This window comes from Marmota monax, unplaced genomic scaffold (assembly GCF_021218885.2).
Source record: "Marmota monax isolate L192 unplaced genomic scaffold, Marmota_monax_Labrador192_F-V1.1 WCK01_AAM20220418_F8-fsc00090, whole genome shotgun sequence".
Classification (NCBI taxonomy): Eukaryota; Metazoa; Chordata; class Mammalia; order Rodentia; family Sciuridae; genus Marmota; species Marmota monax.
In genome coordinates, this window is record NW_026695219.1 from 3833716 (window position 1) to 3853682 (window position 19967).

Here is a 19967-nt window from a genome sequence, read left to right on the forward strand (position 1 = left end):
ATAAAGTATACAGTTTCCTTGAAAATGCCAAACCTGCCAAGGCTCTTATGTATTACAGATAGAAACAGAAACTTTAGTGCAAGATTCTATGTTTTAGAGCAAATGGATGATGGTAGGACTCTTCTCTATGTATCAGATGCACCCCTCTGGAAGATAAAACACATCGAATTGCAAACCTAAGTTGGGCTCTTAGAACAGAAAATGAAAACACAGATGGAGTGGCACTGGTGTGTCTAGCTGGACAGATCCTACCACAAAAGGGAGGCGGCAGGAGTTACTGCACAACCGTAAAGGCAGATGAACCAGCTGCATGTCCAAAGATGATCTGTAACATACAAACCGGAACTGGGCTCTTCCTTTCATTAGAAAATGACAGGGTTTGGAGTATGCTGTAGGGACCAGAAATGAGTCCAGTCTGGACTACTGACCAATTAGACACAAAAATTACACAGTCTGGGTAAATTAAGATAGTGACAATGGTGGATGTCATTAACAGTTTATAATGAGTAAGGCTTTAGCATCAGATACTTTTTATACATTATCTAATTTAATTTCCATATGCCCAAGGGAAGTTATTATCACCATTTTATTGGAAAGGACACTGGGGTTCAGAGAATGTAACTTTACAGTTACAGAATTACAGCACAAGTCTATATAACACCAAAAGATCTGCTCCTAAATGTCATACTAATTACTCTGTTAAATATCACTCAAGCATAACCTGTCCAAACAAGTACAGGTTGAGTGGCTCCTGCCTTGCTGTTAAGTATCTGGTGTGCTGCAAAGAAAAGTGGAAGACAATTATTTGTGCTGAATTCTGACTTCTCTGTATAGAACAAAGGCACCAGCACATGTGCACTGAAGCATAAGCCCAAGTAGCATTCCCTTTGAAAAGGTGTGAAATGAAAGCAGAGACAGAGAGAGCAGCATGCCTGGGAGACAGCAAGGGCACCTTGATGATTGCCTGGGCCATTGCAGAGCAGGCTCAAGAGAAGGCAGTGCATCAGCCTCCTACCCAAAGATGCCACTGTCCTGATGGCCATCATTTTTCCAGCTGGGTGCAGTGGTGAACACCTGTAATCCCAATGGCTTGGAAGGCTGAGATAGGAGGATCCCAAGTTCAAAGCCAGCCTCAGCAATGGCAAGGCACTAAGCGATTCAGTGAGATCCTGTCTCTAAATAAAATACAATACAGGGCTGGGGGTATGGCTCAGTGGTTGAGTGCCCCAGAGTTCAATCCCTGGTACCAAAAAAAGAAAAAGAAAAAGAAAAAATGACAGTGCTTCACCAGGACAACAGAAGGCCCTCTGAAATGTTCAGGTTCCTTAACAATGGTAACCTTTCAGACAGAGAAAATGCAAGTTGAAACAATATGAAGTTTACTCTAGGGAAATGACAAAAATATTCTTCTTAATGCTTAAATTAAATTGACACATGTAAACATAACCTACTTGTAGTGTTAGACTTTGGAATACTTATAAAAACAGTAAGACCTAAGTATTAAAAAAATCTCAATAAGCATAAAATCTCAAATTATACTTCACTGATTTAGTGTAAGCAGTTAAAAAAAATCACTTTGTAAAATGTTCAAGTTGGAAACTGGGGCAGCTTGCATTAATTTAAATATCTGTGCAACTCCTAAGCTCAAACTTAGGAATCTATTCTCCTTTTAGGTTTGTTATGCTTAATTGATAGATGTAAAAATAAAAATGGGTTATATTGGTGAATGAATATAGCTTTCTTGAATTCATATAAGCAATGGCAAGGATTACACTTACAAAATTTTTTTCCCACGTTATGCTTTGGGGACCCTCATTTTTTTTTAGTGGTTCTTTTTAGTTATATTTGAGAGTAGAGTCCATTTTGATAAAATTATACATGCATGTAATATATCTTATTCTAATTGGGGCCCCCATCTTGTGCAGTACACAATGGTGGGATTCACTGTGGTGTATTCAGATATGTATATAGAAAAGTTATGTCAGACAGAATTTTTGACAACAAAACACAGCACATAGCATACCCCTCTCCTTTTTATTTAAATGTACCTAAAAAAAAGTTAGAGCACAATAATTTAAAAATATAGTGTCATAAAAAAATATAGTGTCATAACCACTCATGAAAGGGCCTTAGTCTTACTGGTATTTCAACTATTAAAATTTTGATTTAAATGAATAAAATTTGGTCACAAGTAAACATCAATTAGATATCTACTGTTGAAGATGCCCAACCGGTGCTCATTAGGACCCTGTGGCTATTGGTTATTCAGCAATACAGGTAAGGCTTTGCTGAACTGGCTTACTTGCTTAGAATGTAGTGCTAATGAGGGAAAAGTCTCAAATGTTAGTTTTAATCAGACCACAGACTGCCTGAGATTTATGACTTTAGTCACAAAGAGTGCAGATGAGAAGATGCAGGGGAGGCAGAGGGCTGAGCACTATCACAGTGATGGAAAGTCCATTCCAAGGGCACACTTCGCATTGTCTTCACCAAGGTTACAGAAACGAGGCAAGATGAACCAGGAGCATGTGCCTATCATTCCAGCTACTTGGGAGGCTGAGGCAGGAGGATTGCTCCAGCCTAGGGTTTCAAGATAATTCTGGGCAGCCTAATGAGACTTGGTCTCAAAAAAATTTTAAAGAGAAAAATTTTAAAAAGAAAAGGAAATGAGAAAATACAGATAAAAAGGTAGAAAACTCTTGGTATGGTTTGGGTATGCATTGTCCCCCAAAGCTCACAATTGAGACAATGTAAGAAGGTTCAGAGGTGAAATGATTAGGTTGTGAGAGTCTTAACCTCATCAGTGAATCAACCCCTGATGAGATTAACTAACTGAGGGGAAACTGGAGACAGGTGGGCTGTGGCTAGAGGAAGTGGTTAATTGGGGGCATGGCTATGGGGTATATATTTGTATCTTGAACGTGGAGTCTCTCTGCTTGCTAACTGATGTGAGCTGCTTCCCTCTGTCACACTCTTCTTCTTTTTTAATTTTTTATTTGTTTTAATTAGTTACACATGACAGTACAATGACCTTGACATATCATACATTTGAATCAGATGGGATATAATTTCTCATTTTTCTGAGTGTACAGGTTGCAGAATCACATTGGTCATGCAGTCACATATATACACACAGCATTAATAATGTCTATTTTATTCTGCTATCCTTCCTTTCCCCCCAACCTCTCCTCCCCCTCCCATCACTTCTCTCTACCCAATCTAAGGTGACACTATTCTCTTTTTTTCTCACATCTTCATACATGTATTTTGTATAACCATGAAGGTCTCCTTTTACTTTCCATGCAATTCCCCTTCTCCCTCCTTTTCCCTCCCACCTCTCTTCCTTATCTAGAGGTAATCTTCTTCTCATGCTCTTCTTCCCTACCCCATTTTGAGTCACCCCCTTATATCAGAGAAGACATTCGGCATTTTTTTGGGGGGGGGATTGGCTAACTTCACTTAGCATAATCTGCTCTTATGCCATCCATTTCCCTGCAAATGCCATGATCTTGTTATTTTTTAGTGCTGAGTAATATCAAAGACCAGGCCCTCACCAGATACTGGGGCCAGTGCCTTGATCTTGGACTCCCAGATCCCTGAGCTATGAGAAAATACATTTTTGTTCTTTATGAATTACTCAGTCTCAGGCTTTTGCTATAGCAGTACAAACCAACTAGATCCATTCTTTCTTTCTCTTTCTTTCTTCCTATCTCCACCTACCCCCTCTCATATCTATCATCTATGTCTATCTACCTACTATCATCTCTCTATCATCTACCTATCATACATGTCTCTCTCTATCTAAAGAATACAAAGAAAATTCCTGATACATGAATGCTTTGGCTAAACAAAACGAACCTCACATAATAGCTCTATTGAGTCCTTAAAGATGTCATAAAGCATACACCAAGCTCTGGGTTTAACCACTTTCAGGTTTGCGTGCTGGAGAGAAAAGAGTGGGGGAAAATGCATGCTTGATTCTAATAAACTGAAAGCTTGTTAAGACTATCTAACCCTCCTGAACCCACAGAGGACTGTGGCATCATAAGAAAGAGGCACAGCACGGAGGTTTATTAGAGGACCCCCAAGTGCCAGGATGAATTTCTTTCTGTGGATGTGTAAACAGACTAATTGCCTACAATGAGAAGAGATCTATTGTACAACACACTGACTATAGTTAATAACAATGTATTAATTTATGCTCTTGAAAATTGTAAAGAAATATTGAAATGTTCTCTTCACCAACAAGGATTAACATATGAAGTAATGCATATTTTAATCAGCTCAATTTAGACATTCCACAATGTACACATATTTCCAAACATGTATACATGATAGATATATGTTTACATGTCAGCTACATTTGTCATGTTTCTTTAATAAACACCAAACTGCATCAAGTGACAGAGTTTAAGCCACAGATGAAATTTGTTATCTGTATGATCAGTACCTCTTGGCAGACAATGTCAGCAGAATGAATCACTTGAGCCTTGGCATGTCCTCCTCTCTTTTCATTTGGCTTACAATTTTATCATGCTGCACACCACTTAAGAATATGGTTTCTGCTATCCTCTTTGTCTACTCCAGGACACCCTCTCTTCTCCGGTTTATTTCAGATATTTTATTCCTATATTGGTTTTCCTATAGCAATTGCATATAAAACTGATTTGCATAATCACCTTCCTATTTCAGGTCAATCAACAGCTTTTTGTTGTTGTTTCCTTAGAGAGAAACACTTCCTATCACTGAACACACTAGTCATCAAGGGTTCTGTTAAAGATATCCCTGTGTTTTTTGAAACTGACACAGCCTGAATTCTCAGAATTTCCATTCACTGCGTAGCGTTCACTGTATGGCAAAAACAAACAAACAAACAAAAAACAACAACAACAACAACAACAAAAACAGTACAAGAGGCCTGGTTTAGGATCTACCTCTCTCAGTGGGGTATTAGGAATGGTCAGTTTTAATTTAATTTATTAAAGGCTTATAAATTGAATTTTATAATTTACAAATGAACATTTTAAAGCAATGCTTATTTCTCGTATGTCATTAATTCTAAAACACAATGTTGACACATCTTAACATCTCCGACATCGAAATGCATCTTATGATGGTCTAGACTAAGTTGTGTCAGAGTTGTCACAGCACAGTCCTGGTTGTTATGTCTGATGGCATGACAGGGCTTTTGCAGTTTCTCAGTGTTTGGTCAACAAACTATTTAAGAACCCCTTGAGGATGGAAGATGAGACCTGGTTACTGTCAGATCATCTTCCTTTCACATTTACAGATAAGCTCCAAAAATAAGCAGACTGGAATTCTGATTGGGAAAAAAGAGACCATGGTAATTCTGATTATTCACATTCCCTGGCATCGTGAGCACTCTGCTGGTGCAGAGGTGATGCTGGCTGAGTGGAGAACATGAGCACCAAGGACTGATGCCTAAGGTCCCTCAGCAAAAACAGACTCTGTGTACAAGTTTCAGGAACTCCTTGATTGATTTATTCACCTGTGCCAATCTTCTCACCACATTACAGATATTCAAGAAATGGTTGCTGAATAAATAACAATGGAGGGAAAGAAGATGGTAAGACCAGCCAGGGAAAAGAGATGAAGACTAATGGGAAAATATTTGGGGTAAGGCTTGAAACTTTGAAAAATGAAAAGGAATGTATAAATTGACATGGAGAGGGAGAGGGTTTCAGGCATAGTGAGGAGCAGGCTTTAGGAAACAGAACCCTTTAAAGGTATGTTATATTTGAGAAATCATAAATAGCTTTCAGATGCTTGGAGAATTAATAATAGTAAATAGAATGAGACCAAAAGGGAGATTTCTGATCCTGAATAGTTTTAAATGCATTTTAAAAAGAAAGAAAGAAAGAAAGAAAAAGAAAAGGAGAGAAACATGGACTTTACTTCCAGGTCACTGACTTTAAATCTCTGATGACTTTAACTTCACTAGTCATCCTATTAAAAAATTACCATCCAACCCGGAACAAATAAAAGTGATTTTTTTCCCCAAAAGGAAATAAATACATTCTGGTATTGTTTTTTATTTTTATAGGGTCCAGGAACATTAAATATTGTAGTCATATTATAAAAAGCTCACTGCATTGCCACGGTTTTGATGGACAATTAAAAATAAATCTTCTTAATTATAAATTTCATTGCAAAATACAAGACTGAAAAATAGAGGGGCATTGTTGAGACATAATATTGTGTTCTGACTAAAATATATAATCAAAAATAAAAAATTGATTAGTAGTATAAAATTTCAAGGATATTGCTGTGATATTACCAGGGTCAGGTTTGGTGAGAAGTGAGGCATCACCAGCATTTGCTGGGAGGCCTTAGCAGGAGAACAGGACATAAGAGAATTGTCATGATCATACCCAGGAAGCCAAATTTTGGCAGCAGGCGGCACATACCACTTGAAGAAAGAAGCAGCAGGATCCAAAAAAAAAAAAAAAGATCTTCCCTCTTATTTTGGATGACGCAAACAGCAGACATTGCACATTTACTCCACTATTCAGCTCTGATAAAGGAGCTTTCTAGACTACCTCCCTGGCCAAGACAACTCTAAGAGTTAACAAAATGCAAAAAAAAAAAAAAAAAAACAAAACAAAAAGTTGAATGAAAGCATTAAAAAGCCTTAGGATTTGTAATTTGTTCTAGAAATAAATTTTTACAAAGTAATTTTCCAAAACTTTCAAGTGACTTAATTCTGTATTCTGATTGCAGCGAAAATAGCAAAAAGGTAAATAGAGTAATCCTCCACATATTTGAAAAGCAAGGACTGCATTTCTAAATAGCCCTTGATTCAAAATAGAAATTGCAGTAGAAATCAGACCACTTTATTGCATTGAAAAATAATTTAGAAATTTATGTCATATTAACAACCTAAATTATGCAGTTAAGGCACCACTAAGAGGAAATATTATAGCCTTTCTTATTCATGAAGCTGAAGGGTCAATATTGTTAATGTCAGTTCTCCCTTGGAATCAATGTAATATTATGCAGTTACGTGGCAAAATGATAGTTGAATTTATTTTTAAATCTGAAGGGTCAAGGATAACTAAGGAAGTTTTAAACGTAAAAAACAAAGACAAAAATGTTAGATCATCCACAACATGCATTTTAAAGCCACAGTAATTAAACAGTGTGGCATTTGTCCTAGGCTATGTAAGTAGACCAATGCAACACAACAGAGAATTCAGTAACAGACCAAAGCATATAGTCACCTAATTTCTAACAAAGATGCTTCTGAAATGCAGTGAAGAGTTTTTTTAATCAATAGCTTTTATATAAATAAAAATTAGCCGGCACCCCTACTTCACACCATACAGAAATTAAGTCCTAACCTAATAGACTTAAATCTGAACAGTAAAATAATACCACAACTAGGACAGAACAAGTGAAAATATTTTCAGGACTTTGTAATGACAAACATCTTTTACAAAGAATGCAATAAGCATCCATAACAGAGAAAAACTTAAATTCAGTTTCATTAAAATTAAGGATTTATACTTATCAAAAGTATAAATTAGAAGAGTGAATACATAGTATCAAAAGGAGAAGATGCATATATCCAACAAAGGATTCAAATCTAGACAAATAATAAGTAAGAATGGACTAACAGAGAATAACAAACAAAATAAAATCATATTGAGCAAAATACTTGAATGAGCACCTTATCAAGGTAGTTTGAAATGGTCAATAAGCATATGAGATATTCAACATCATTAGCCATCAGGAAATTGAAAAGTAATAACACAACATGTACTTATCAGAATGGCTAAAATTAAAAAGTCTATTAAATTTTGTGAGGATATGGAGTATGCCTGTGTTAGTATAAACTGGTACAACAATTGGAAAGTATTGGCATTATCTATCGAAGTTTAACATACATATAGTCTATGTGCTGTCAGAAATTCTACTTTTGAGTAAATATCCAATAGAAATTTGTATACATGAGTGCCAAAAAGATATTTACAAGAATGCTCATAGTAGTATTACATATAACAATTAAAAATAGGGAAAACCCTGAATCTCTATCATCTGCAAAATAAATACATTGTATTATATTTATACTGTGGAATACTATTCAACAATGTAAAAGAAAGATACTACTATATGCAACATGTATGGGTCTTATAAACCTGAAATAGAGCAAAATAACCCAGATATAAAAGAACATGTATTCTGTGATCCTATTAATATAAATATGAAAGAAAGACAAGTGGTGAAGGTAGAAGTTGAAAGACTGGTTATCTCTGCAGAGGGTAGTGACCACAGGAATGAGTGATATAACTTTCTGAGATACTTGCAGTGATTCATACAGATGTTTATATTTTGTAAAACTTCACTGAATGGTTTGCTTACCACTGTGCCCTTTATTTCATGTCTGTTTTTCTTCAACAGCAATTTCTGCATAACACTGAGGCACACTCACACATGCATACAATTTAGGTTGGGCTGTAAGTGGGAAATAATCATGTTACAGAAAATCTCTGGCTGTGTGGAGATCAGATGGGAGGGCAAAGCCTCAGAAAATTATTAAAGGTCTGAAATGGAGTAGTGGCAGTTGAGAAGAAAAGGTGATATCTAGGAGAAAGACTGAGGAGCAACAATCTATCGCGTGTATGTGTGTGTGTGTGTGTGTGTGTTGTGTGTGTGTGTGTGTATTCAAATATATTTTAAATGTGGAATTTGAGCGACTGGACATTTAGAACCTCGGGGAAAGGGACAATCGCTGCTATTGCTGGGAGGTGAGAGAAGCCCCAAGTGAGGTAAATTAACATATGGCATTTGATATGTTTATGAGGGATGCAGATGGAGGTGGTTTGTAAGTGAGATTAAGAAAACAATTAGTAAAACCTGTTCTGAATTTATAGGAATCTTTGTGTAAAATCAAATCCCCCCTGATTCAAAGACTTCATGGGAATTGTGTTTCAAAGCCATCCCACCTTTAAGCCACAGTCTGAGAAGGTGGGGATGGTTGATTCTCAGACTGTGGGAACCCAATTTCGTATGCTGTAAGTGAGAAAAGTAATAATGCATTTCTAAGCCACGATGACTCTGTATGTCAATCCACGGAACCAGATATTCTCTGGTTTTTCAAAAATCTTTTGCTGTAGCTGGGTATAATCCCAGCTAGTAATCCTAGCTACTCAGAAGCTGAGGCAAGAGGATCACAAGTTCCAGGTCAGTCTTTGTAACTTAAAGAGACCCTGTCACAAAAATAAAAAATAAAAAGGGCTGTGGTGTAGCTCACTGGTGACGTATCCATGGATTTAATCCCCAGCGTCCCTCTCCTGACACACAAATATGCTTCTCAAGTAACACAGTGAAACTTTTTAGACCAAACAATATCTCATAACATTTTCTTTGTTTTCCTATGTACAGAATCAAATACTATGAATGATGACAGGTTCACTATATGATTTGGACAAGGATCCCCTCAAGGACCATTTGTTAAAGGCTTGATCACCCGCCTGTGGCACGATGGGGAGGTGGTGGAATCTTTAAGAGGTGGGGCCTATTAGGAGGAAATTGGGCGTTGGGGGCATGCCCTTGAAGGGGATATTGGGACACTGGACCTCTTCCTGTCTCTGTCATTTCCTGTCTGCTTGAGATGAATAGGCCTCCTCCACCACATGTTCCCACCATTGTTGAGAGCCACAGCTGAAGGGGCCAATCCAATTGCAATGGTACCAACCTAACGGGTAAGGACCATATGTACTATTGGACAACCTAAGGCAGGCACAGTCCCTAAGCCACATGCTTGTTGTTTAAACAGAGAGGGGGAGATGTTGAGAGCCACAGCTGAAGGGGCCACAGCAAAATTCCAGCTGCCAGCTGATGATTGGCTCACAGTGGCCCCAGCAAACTTCTAGCTGCCAACTGATTGGCACCTCTGCGGTGATGCTCATTGGGCTGTTTCCCTGCCCTTTCAGATCACGGAGCTACTCATTGGGGGACTTTTTTTGGCTCCGCCCACACAACCCAGCCAATCGGCCTCAAGAGCAAGAGGAGTGGGGGAGGTGGAGAGGCTTGTGGGAAGCCAGTGGTGGCAGTTGGGCTCTGAAGATTTCCTGAAGAGCTGTGTGGTTTGGTGTGTGTGTTCTAAAAATAAAGTTCGTTTTCTTTTGACAAGTGGCTCCTGAATTGTGCCCAGCCAGACTGCGGCACACCATGATATTGTACCACCACAGGCCCAAAGCAACAGGGTCAAGTGACTATGGACTGAAGCCTCTCACACCATGAGCCTCATTAAACCTTATTAAATTGATTATCTATCTCAAGTGTTTTGTAACAATGCCACAAAGCTGACTAGCATAAGGTTCATTTGCTTGGCCAAGCTTATGTCCTCTTTTTGTGTCATTTAATGTTCTTTATCACTTCACATTTTCCTTCTGCAGGAGGACAGGCTACTTGGTCCACTTACTCCAATCTGTCCCATATTTAAGAAGGTATTTTCACCTGACGTGGGGAAGACAAGTGGACATGCCCAGAATGTTCAAACAGCAGAAGCAGGGGATATGAGGCCATCAGATAAACCCCTGAGACTCAAAGACACCTGGTGGCTTGGATATGTTCACCAGTTCTCATGCGCCAGTACGTTTTTAAAGGCTTACAGTTCAGATAGTAAATTCTGGATAAAAACTTTTACAAATAATTAAAAACTATTTGGAAGTGACAGAGAAAGATACAGTCTTCATGAGACGGTGAGACCAATTGCAGAATGGTCATGTGAGTAGCGTTCCCCTGCGGATTTAGACAGTGTTCTATAGACTTCTAGACCTAACTTTATTATTTTAAAGAATACGTAGCATAAAGAGGATTTTCATTTGATGGGCAAGAGAAAAACAGAAATGATTGTTTGTTCTAATGGGAAGTGATGCTTTTTTCCTAATTACATCATTGAAGTGTTTAGAGAAGAAAGATTCTTCTTACCAATTAATTATCATTCAATAGCCAGTAGATTATTTTGCATAGAGAAATGTGAAAAATATATTTAAAAATCCCAGTAGTATTGATTAATTAGTTTCCTCATTTAAAAGCTTTAATCAGGCTATTTTTCAAAGAAGAAATAAGAAGTGTACTGATTATAAAGAAATTATATATTATTTTAAGTGAAATTTAAGGTATTTTAAACAGAATATCCAGTGGTAAAGTAGCATATCAACCTTGGCCTTACCCTTTAATTTCAAGGCTTCTAATACCTTTGAATCAGCTGTCACATCACTCACTAGCTTGATTTCAATATTTTGCGAAGTCAGCTGGAGCAGTTTTTCAAAAAGACGTTGGCCCTGGTAAAGAGATTCAGAGACAAAGAAAATCAGAAAACCTAAATGTTGCATTTTAAGTAGATATAAATAAATTCATTAAAAGTTAAAACTGTTCATTCCATTTGTAAAAGGCAAATACTTCAACAATTGGTATTCATAGAAGATTTGTGAAATTCTTTCAAGTATAAATATATAATATTTGTATAAATATGCAAAGTGTAGAAGTATGAGCATAGTTGCATTTTGTCTTTTTGAATATTGTGCAACTCAGTAAATCACTGAAATAATAATTTCAATGATACAATGCAAATCTACCTTTCTTCTCCTTTTTAAATCTGTTGTTATCTGCACATAAACAGGTAGTACAGAGCGGCTGGGGTTGTGTTTCAGTGGTAGAGCACTTGCCTAGCATGTGTGAGGCACTGGGTTCCATTCTCAAAATAAATAAAATAAAGGTCTGTTTAAAACTTTTTAAAAAAGTATTAAAAATCAGATTTTATTGATTATAAAATAAAAAGAGGTAGTACAGAATATAAACAGTTGCAATTTGGCACAGGAAGACCTGGGTTGTAGAGGGTTTTCCAAATTACAAACTGTGTCTCTTAATCTCACCAATCTCCAGGTTCTTTCTCTGTAATATTCAGATAACATTAATACTTACTTCAAAAGGTTTTTGTGAAGTGAGAGGAGTTAATCAAAAGCATCCCTTAAGTATTAGCTATTATAGAGGAAACATATGGACACTAATCGGTAATTTATTTGAATCAATCTTCTTTTTTAAAACTTGTTTTACTGAATTCAACTAATATTCTGACTAAAAATAAGTGAACTAAAACTGGTTAGTGTAGAGGGGGATGGGAAGGATGGTAGAATGACAGACATTATTAACCTATATACATGTATGATTACCCTACTAGTGTGACTCTGTACCAGGTACAGCCTGAGGAATAAGAAGCTGTGCTCCATTTATGTACAGTGTGTCAAAATGCATTCTGCTGTTATGTATAACTAATCAGAATAAATTAAAAAAAATAAAATTTAAAAACAGTGAACTAAAATATAAAGGTTTTCCTTATAAGATTTTCACAAGTATATAAGTGTTATAACAAGTTTTAATCCTAGCGAGACTCTGAATAATGACAGGTCCACAAGTCATTATCTTATCTCAGGTCAGGGGACCATAATATTATTCCATTTATTTTTCCATGTGTTTTGATAGACTCCTTCACCATATTATTAAAGGGAACTGGTCTTCTTTTATTGATTTTTCAGGTTTGGTGTTTTTTTTTTTTTTTTTTTTTTTCATTGTTATTGTTGTTATTGGACCAAAAAACACAAAAGCCTTCAAGGGCCAGATAGGCAATAAGGCTTGGGTCTTAAGGGTACCCAAGAGGCAAAGTCTTACCTTGCTTTGATAAAAATGGGTTGTTGACAATGATTATATATAAAAGATTTGGTGATCAAGAAGAGAGAAGAAGGAATTAATGCAAACAGTGACTCCTGCAATTTGGCATTGGGAAAGGGCAAAGCCAGAGATAAACAGCCTGTGGCTCTGCAGTATTAGGAGAGGGCTAGTGTTCCGGTGCTGGGTGACAGCTGAGAGTGGAAAGGAGTGTCTGACACATCCAGCTGAGCTCTAGCCTGAAGCTGACCCAGAGCCAAGGTCTATAGGCCCTGGGTGCTGAAGGAGTAGGAAGAATAGTAGGTGCTGAAGGAGAGTAGGAATTGTACCCTATGTCATGTATTTTATTAGCAGAAATTAAGATCACTCAAAGTGAAGCCCATCACAAGCAACCAAATTACTCTGCACCCCAGTGCCTGGAGGCAGCCTCACCCCAAACCAGGCATTCCTAAGCAGTATATGGAGTGAATGCATCTGACTGTTATAAACACCTTCTTTATGAAAGAGGCAGACGTGGAGAGGAAGGGTTAAAGAGGGAGAGAGAGACAGACAGAGACACAAAGAAACAAAGGAAGGGGAGGGAAATTACCTTATTTGCTGATTTAAGTGTGTATGTATGAATCTATCACACTTATTGATTTTTGATTTTAATTCTTGTGGTATAGGAGTCTTATTAAGGAAGTTGGGGCCTAATCCCACATGATGAAGGTTCGGGCCTACTGTTTTCTTCTATTAGATGCAGGGTCTCTGGTTTTATTCCTAGGTCCTTGACCCATTTTGAGTTGAGTTTTGTGCATGGTGAGAGATAGAGGTTTAATTTCATTTTGTTGCATATAGATTTCCAGTTTTCCCTGCACCGTTTGTTAAAGAGGCTGTCTTTTCTCCAATGCCTGTTTTTTGGCACCTTGTCTAATATAAGATAATTGTAATTTTGTGGGTTAGTCTCTGTGTCTTCTATTCTGTATCATTGGTCTACTAGTCTGTTTTGGTGCCAATACCATGCTGCTTTTGTTACTATTGCTCTGTAGTATAGTTTGAGGGCTGGTATAGTGATGCCACCTGCATTACTCTTCTTGTTAAGGATTGTTTTAGTTATTCTGGGTCTCTTATTATTACAGATGAATTTCATGATTGCTTTTTCTATTTCTATGAGGAATGCCATTGGGATTTTGATTGGCATTGCATTAAATCTGTATAGTGCTTTTGATCAAGGACCTAGGAATATAACCAGAAACCCTGCAGCTAATAGAAGAAAAAGTAGGTCATAATCTCCATCATATTGGATTAGGCCCCAACTTCCTTAATAAGACTGCTGTGGTGCAAAATTAAAATAAAGAATCAATAAATGGGATGGATTCAAACTAAAAAGTTTCTTCTCAGCAAAAGAAACAATCTGTTAGGTGAATAGAGAGCCTACATCTTGGTAGCAAATCTTTACCCCTCTCACATCAGAGAGAGCACTAATCTCTAGGGTATATAAAGAACTCAAAAAACTAAACACCAAAAATACAACCCAATCAATAAATGGGCCAAGGAGTGAACAGAACTTCTCAGAAGATGACATATAATCAATCAACAAATATAAGAAGAAATGTTCATCATCACTAGCAATTAGAGAAATGCAAATTAAAACTACTCTAAGATTTCATTTCACTCCAGTCAGAATGGCAGCTATTGTGAATATAAACAACAATAAGTGTTGGTGAGGATGTGATGGAAAGGCACACTCATACATTGCTGGTGGGACTGCAAATTGGTGCAGCCAATATGGAAAGCAGTATTGAGATTCCTTGGAAAACTGGGAATGGAACCATCTTTTGACCCAGCTATCCCACTCCTCTGTATATACCCAAAGGACTTAAAAACAGCATACTACATGGACACAGCCACATCAATGTTTATAGCGACACAATTCACAATAGCTAAACTGTGGAGCCAACCTAGATGCCCTTCAGTAGATGAATGGATAAAAAAATGTGGCATTTATACACAATGAAATATTACTCAGCAATAAAAGAGAATAAAATCATGGCATTTGCAGGTAAATGAATGGAGTTGGAGGAGATAATGTTAAGTGAAGTTAGCCCATCCCCCAAAACCAGATGCCGAATGTTTTCTCTGATATAAGGAGGCTGATTCATAGTGGGGTAGGGAGGGGGAGCATGGGAGGAATAGACAAACTCTAGATAGGGCAGAGAGGTGGGAGGGGAAGGGAAGGGGCATGAGGTTAGAAATGATGGTGGAATGTGATGGTCATCTTTATCCAAAGCACAAGTATGAAGACACAAATTGGTGTGCATATACTTTGTATACAACCAGAGATATGAAAAGCTGAGCTCTATATGTTTAATATAAATTATAATGTATTCTACTGTCATATAAATTTTAAAAAATTAATTTTAAAAAAGTGTATATGTAAATTTTAAATTTACTATGGGGAGTGAGGATTTGAACCATGAAAGGCTGGAGTATATGATGTGGGAAATCCACATTATGAGGCTACATCACACAGCCTTCCTTGACAGTTTAGGCCTCCTCCAAGGAGGTTTGGTGATGTCTGCATAGCCTAAATTGCCACAGCATAGACCCAATATGTTATTAACACATATTCATAAAAGCTGTTTGTATTTTCTCTTTCACAGAGAAACACTTGGTGTGTATGGTGAGACCCCATGGTTAGGTAGACCAGTACTTTTAAATGAATTCATTTATTTTTGCTCTTACAAAAATGTATTTAGCAAAATATACTCAGCTCAAATAAAATCAAGATATCATCTAACCTATCTGTATTTCTGGCTCTCTGCCTTAAATTGATTCCTTCTTGTTGTTTAGTGAAATGTAAACAAAGACTAAAAACATTAATGAAAGTAGAAATCCTGAAATCTACAGATACTGTCCAATTGTCATTAAATAAGGCACATTTTTACTTTTAGTATGTGCTGATAACTTGCACCAAGAAATCTTAAAAATTTTTAAATCATTAATGCTCACTAAATGAACTTGGGCATGGTAGAACTTCTGTCCTTGGGCTTGAGATGAAACTTCTATTAAATCTCCCATCTTCAGTGTGTCACCTTGCTGCCCAGTCATTTTTGTTATGACATTCAAAATGTAATAACTTCCAAAGGTATTAAACACCTACTCTATACAGAGATCTGCACTAAGACTTAGTTCTTTCTGAGTTATATTCGCTCATCATTTTTTAATAAAGGAATAACAAAAGCACCTCAGCTTTTAAACACCAGCAATTTAAAATCTTGTTCTTTGTGTTGAAAAACATGAACCAACATCTCCAACTTCAATAAATCATCTCAAAATGGCTCAGGCATGCTGACCTACTTTAAGTCAATTTTTTAGGAAGTCTACAAAACCATTATGATGGACAGTACAGTCCTGTGGAGGAAGCTATAGTCTGAGGACGGAAGTCTGGTTCAGCCCTTTGGTAACTTTGAAACACAGGAGGTCTTTTCAGTTCCCTAGGGAGAAAAGTCAACCTTTTTCTCTACCCTCCTAGGTTCATTGCCTAGGCCCATGAATCAAACTGATAAAAGATTAACCAGGGAAAAATAAATTTAAATTATGTACATACAAATACATACATGCATGAGAGCACCAGAAAGAAATGAAACTCAAGGAGGTGACAGATGATTAAGGATTCTATACCATCTTAGGCTAAACAATGAAAAAGAGGTTTGGAGGCTGTGGGAAGGTAAGGAAAGTGAGAGGAGAGAAGGAGTGGTAAATTAGGGTCATCTTTTGCCCCTACAGGTCTCTCAGGTGAGTTGTCTTCAGGTGTATTTCTCTTCCTGATATGGAGATAGTTTTTAAAAAATGCAAGTTTCCTTTAACAGTTTAAATGTCCTTTGCAAAAAGGAAAATATATACTCTATTTTTAGGTAGTCACGGAGGGGTAAGGGGTTTCTCCTGCATCATTGGTTCTCAGTTGCTTTTAGCTCAAAAGACATACTCCTCTTTGGCATACAGATTATTAGTAGGGCAGCATATTCTGGTATCCTTCAATCCCAAGAACATGGGGTTATAAATACTGCCTGTTTCTGTTGACCCAAAACAATTGATGGGGAGGATCAAATGCCCAAATATAACATGAAGGGAAAATGCAAAAATATCAAAAAGAAACAAGAAAGGAGTCATGCTCAATAAGATGAGTTCTGAGGATTATTAGAATATGCTGGTGGTTTTCAAGCTTGTCTTAGAAGTTGAATTCTTTTTTACAAATAAAAAAAATTAAGTGTAATATCTTCTTTCATCCATCTCTGTTTTCCTGTGCAGAAATAGGATACTTCAGAAAAACACTGAATTTTATCCCCTCCTCCTAGTGAGGTATGATACTTTTAAGACACTGAACTTTCAAGATACTGACATTTCACACAAAATGAGAATGTCATAGCTAGAAGATATTTTAGCCATCCATAGTTTATCAATCTCCTTGCCTTCAAAATGAGGACAAAGAGGCACAAGAAAGTTGAATGTTGTGCTGATGTTCGCACAGCTTGCTTAAGGCAAAGTCAGGCCTGTTTCTCTTCTTGATTCAGTGTCATTCTCTCTACATGGCCATTTTGTTATGTAATTAAAGAACAGTATGACCACTGTTGAGGTCCATATTAGTGACCTGGGCAACAAATGGAAGAAATCTCTCCAGCAGTCACATGCATGAACACACACACACACACACACACACACAGAATATCTCCCCCTGCCAACTGAACATAAGGAGGATAAGGGAGAAAAGGACTCACAAGTAATTTAAGGAGACATAATGTGGCTAACAGGTGCATTAAATGAGAAAAGAGGCCAAAAACAAACAAACAAACAAAAAAACAGGTTTGAAATAGTAGAAAAAGTTGAGGATAGACCTGAATCTAAAAAGGGTTGAAAAGTCCCCTGAAGATGGAGGTACTTTTGTTGCAGACACACATCTAGGAATGTTCTAGAAAATAACTGAACATCCAAGAGAGAGAAAATTCTTACAAACTTCCAGCCAAAAGAAAAAATTACCTATCAAGGGAAACATATCAGAGAGACTGGCCTGGAACTAACCATCTACAACACTAAGATGCTCCATGACAAAGACTCAAGCCCAAGAATCCTTTCCCCACACAAAGATTTCACCAGATAGGGTGAAAGAAAAAAATATTTGGAGACATTATTGCCTCTGAAACTCACATGAGAAACAGATTGAAAGAAGGGAGTCCAACCAAATAGTAAATAATACAGAAGACCATCAAAGAAGATGAAGAAGAGAAGAAATGAGTAGTGAGAAATATTAGAGGTATAAATGCTTGGGACACTTGCCCAAAACAAAGATTCTTAATAGAAGGACACATAACAGGAGAAGTCTACTGAAAATATACCATGTGCATTTTTTTTTCTACCAAGTATTGAACGTAGGGACACTTAAACACTGAGCCACATACCCAGCCCCTTTTAATTTTTTTATTTAGAGGCAAGGTCTTGCTAAGTTGATTAAGGCCATGCTCAGTTGCTGAGGCTGGCTTTGAACTTGTGATTCTCTTGCCCCAGCCTCCTTAGCCGCTGGTATTACAGGTATGCACCACTGCACCTGGCTATCGTGTGCTTTATTTATTTATTTACTTTTGTAGTGCTGGGGATTGAGTCCAGAGCCTTGTGCATGCAAGGAAAGCACTCTACCAACTGTATTATAACCCCAGCCCCTATCACGTGCATTTTTGATGGAGGTGATATTGTCCCAAAGGGGCTAAAAACTAGTTCTTGGGTGAGGATGAAAGTTACTCTCTGTTATGATTTGGATATAAGGCATCCCCCAAAAGCTCATGTGTAAGACAATGTAAGAAGGTTTAGAGAAAAAATGATTGGGTTATGAGAGCCTTAACATAATCAGTGTATTGATCCCCTGATGGAGATTAACTGAGTGGTAACTGAAGGTGGGTAGGGTGTGGCTGGAGCAGGTGGGTCATCGTGTGGGCGGGGGTGCCTTTGGAGTTTATATTTTCTATCTCGTGAGCAGAGATATTTTTCCTCTCTCTCTGCTTCTTGATCTTCATGTGAGCCACTTCCCTCTGCCACATTCTTTCTGCCTCACCTCGAGCCCTAGGGAATGAAGCCAGCTACTTATGGACTAAGACCTCTGAAACTATGAGCCCCACATAAACTATTCCTCCTCTAATTGTGCTTGTCAGGTCCTTTAGTCACAGCAGCTAAAAAGCTGACTAAAACACTTTTCTTATCACTAACACATAGTTTTACATACAATACATATACAGCATATCTGTGTATTAAAAATTCATGGCGGGGAGGATTAATGGGAAGGTCTTTAAAAAGGTCCGAGTTGGGGCTGGAGTTGTAGCTCAGTGGAAGAGTGCTTGCCTAGCATGTGTGAGCACTGGGTTCGATTCTCAGCACCACATATATAAATAAAATAAAGGTCCATTAACAGCTAAAAAAATTAAAAACAGCCTCCTAGGTAAAGTGATAATGAGGTTTTTTGTTTTGGTTTGGTTTTGGTAGCAGGAATTGAACCCAGGGTGGCTTAACCAATGGACCACATCCTCAGCCTATTTTTTTTTTTATTTTGAGACAGAGTCTTGCTAAGTTGCTGAGGTGGGTGAACTTGTGATCCTCCTGCCTCAGCCTCCTGAACTTTGGGATTACAGGATTACAGAATAGAATTAAGTGTGTAAGAGAGCATCCGAGAGTATCCAGAAATGATATGCACCACATAAAGTGATAATGAAAAAACATTTAAGGAATAATTATCTGTTTCTGCACCCAACAGGATAAATAATGGCAGTAAAGAACAGAACAGCAGGGGAGAACTTAAAGCACTAGATGAAAAAGTAGGCTATTATAATGTAATGGCAAATTTTATGGAGCTGGGATAGTAATAAACTGATATGTATCAGCATAGCAGCTAAATACATAAAGCAAATATTAATATAAATGCAGTTAAAACAGTGACACAATAAAATACTGAGAAATACATCTTCCCAAATTGTCAGATCTAAAAGAAAATAAATGAGAATATATGAAATTTAAATAATACTACCAATAAACTTGATCATGTGCATACATTTTTATATATTTCTTATTCTATATATCATATCCCCCCCCAGAACCACATTTTGTCTTTCTATGGAACAAATATATAAAAGTCTGTCTTGTAACTGCATTAAGAAAGTCTGAACAAGTAGCCAGGCATGGTGGCAGAAGCCTGTAACCCCAGCAGATTGGGAGGCTGAGCCGGAGCATTACAAGTTCAAAGTCAGTCTCATCAA

General features: G+C 37.4%; 1 protein-coding gene across 4 annotated transcripts in view; it reads right to left on the minus strand.

Moving 5' to 3' along the window:
- The window catches only part of Pld5 (phospholipase D family member 5), a 421479-nt gene that overhangs the window by 141677 nt on the left and 259835 nt on the right, over positions 1-19967 (minus strand). For all 4 annotated transcript variants that reach the window (XM_046432532.2, XM_058575187.1, XM_058575184.1 and 1 more), the window contains exon 4: positions 11201-11312. In XM_046432532.2, the coding sequence (XP_046288488.1) occupies positions 11201-11312 (112 nt within the window). The remainder of the gene's footprint in view (positions 1-11200; positions 11313-19967) is intronic.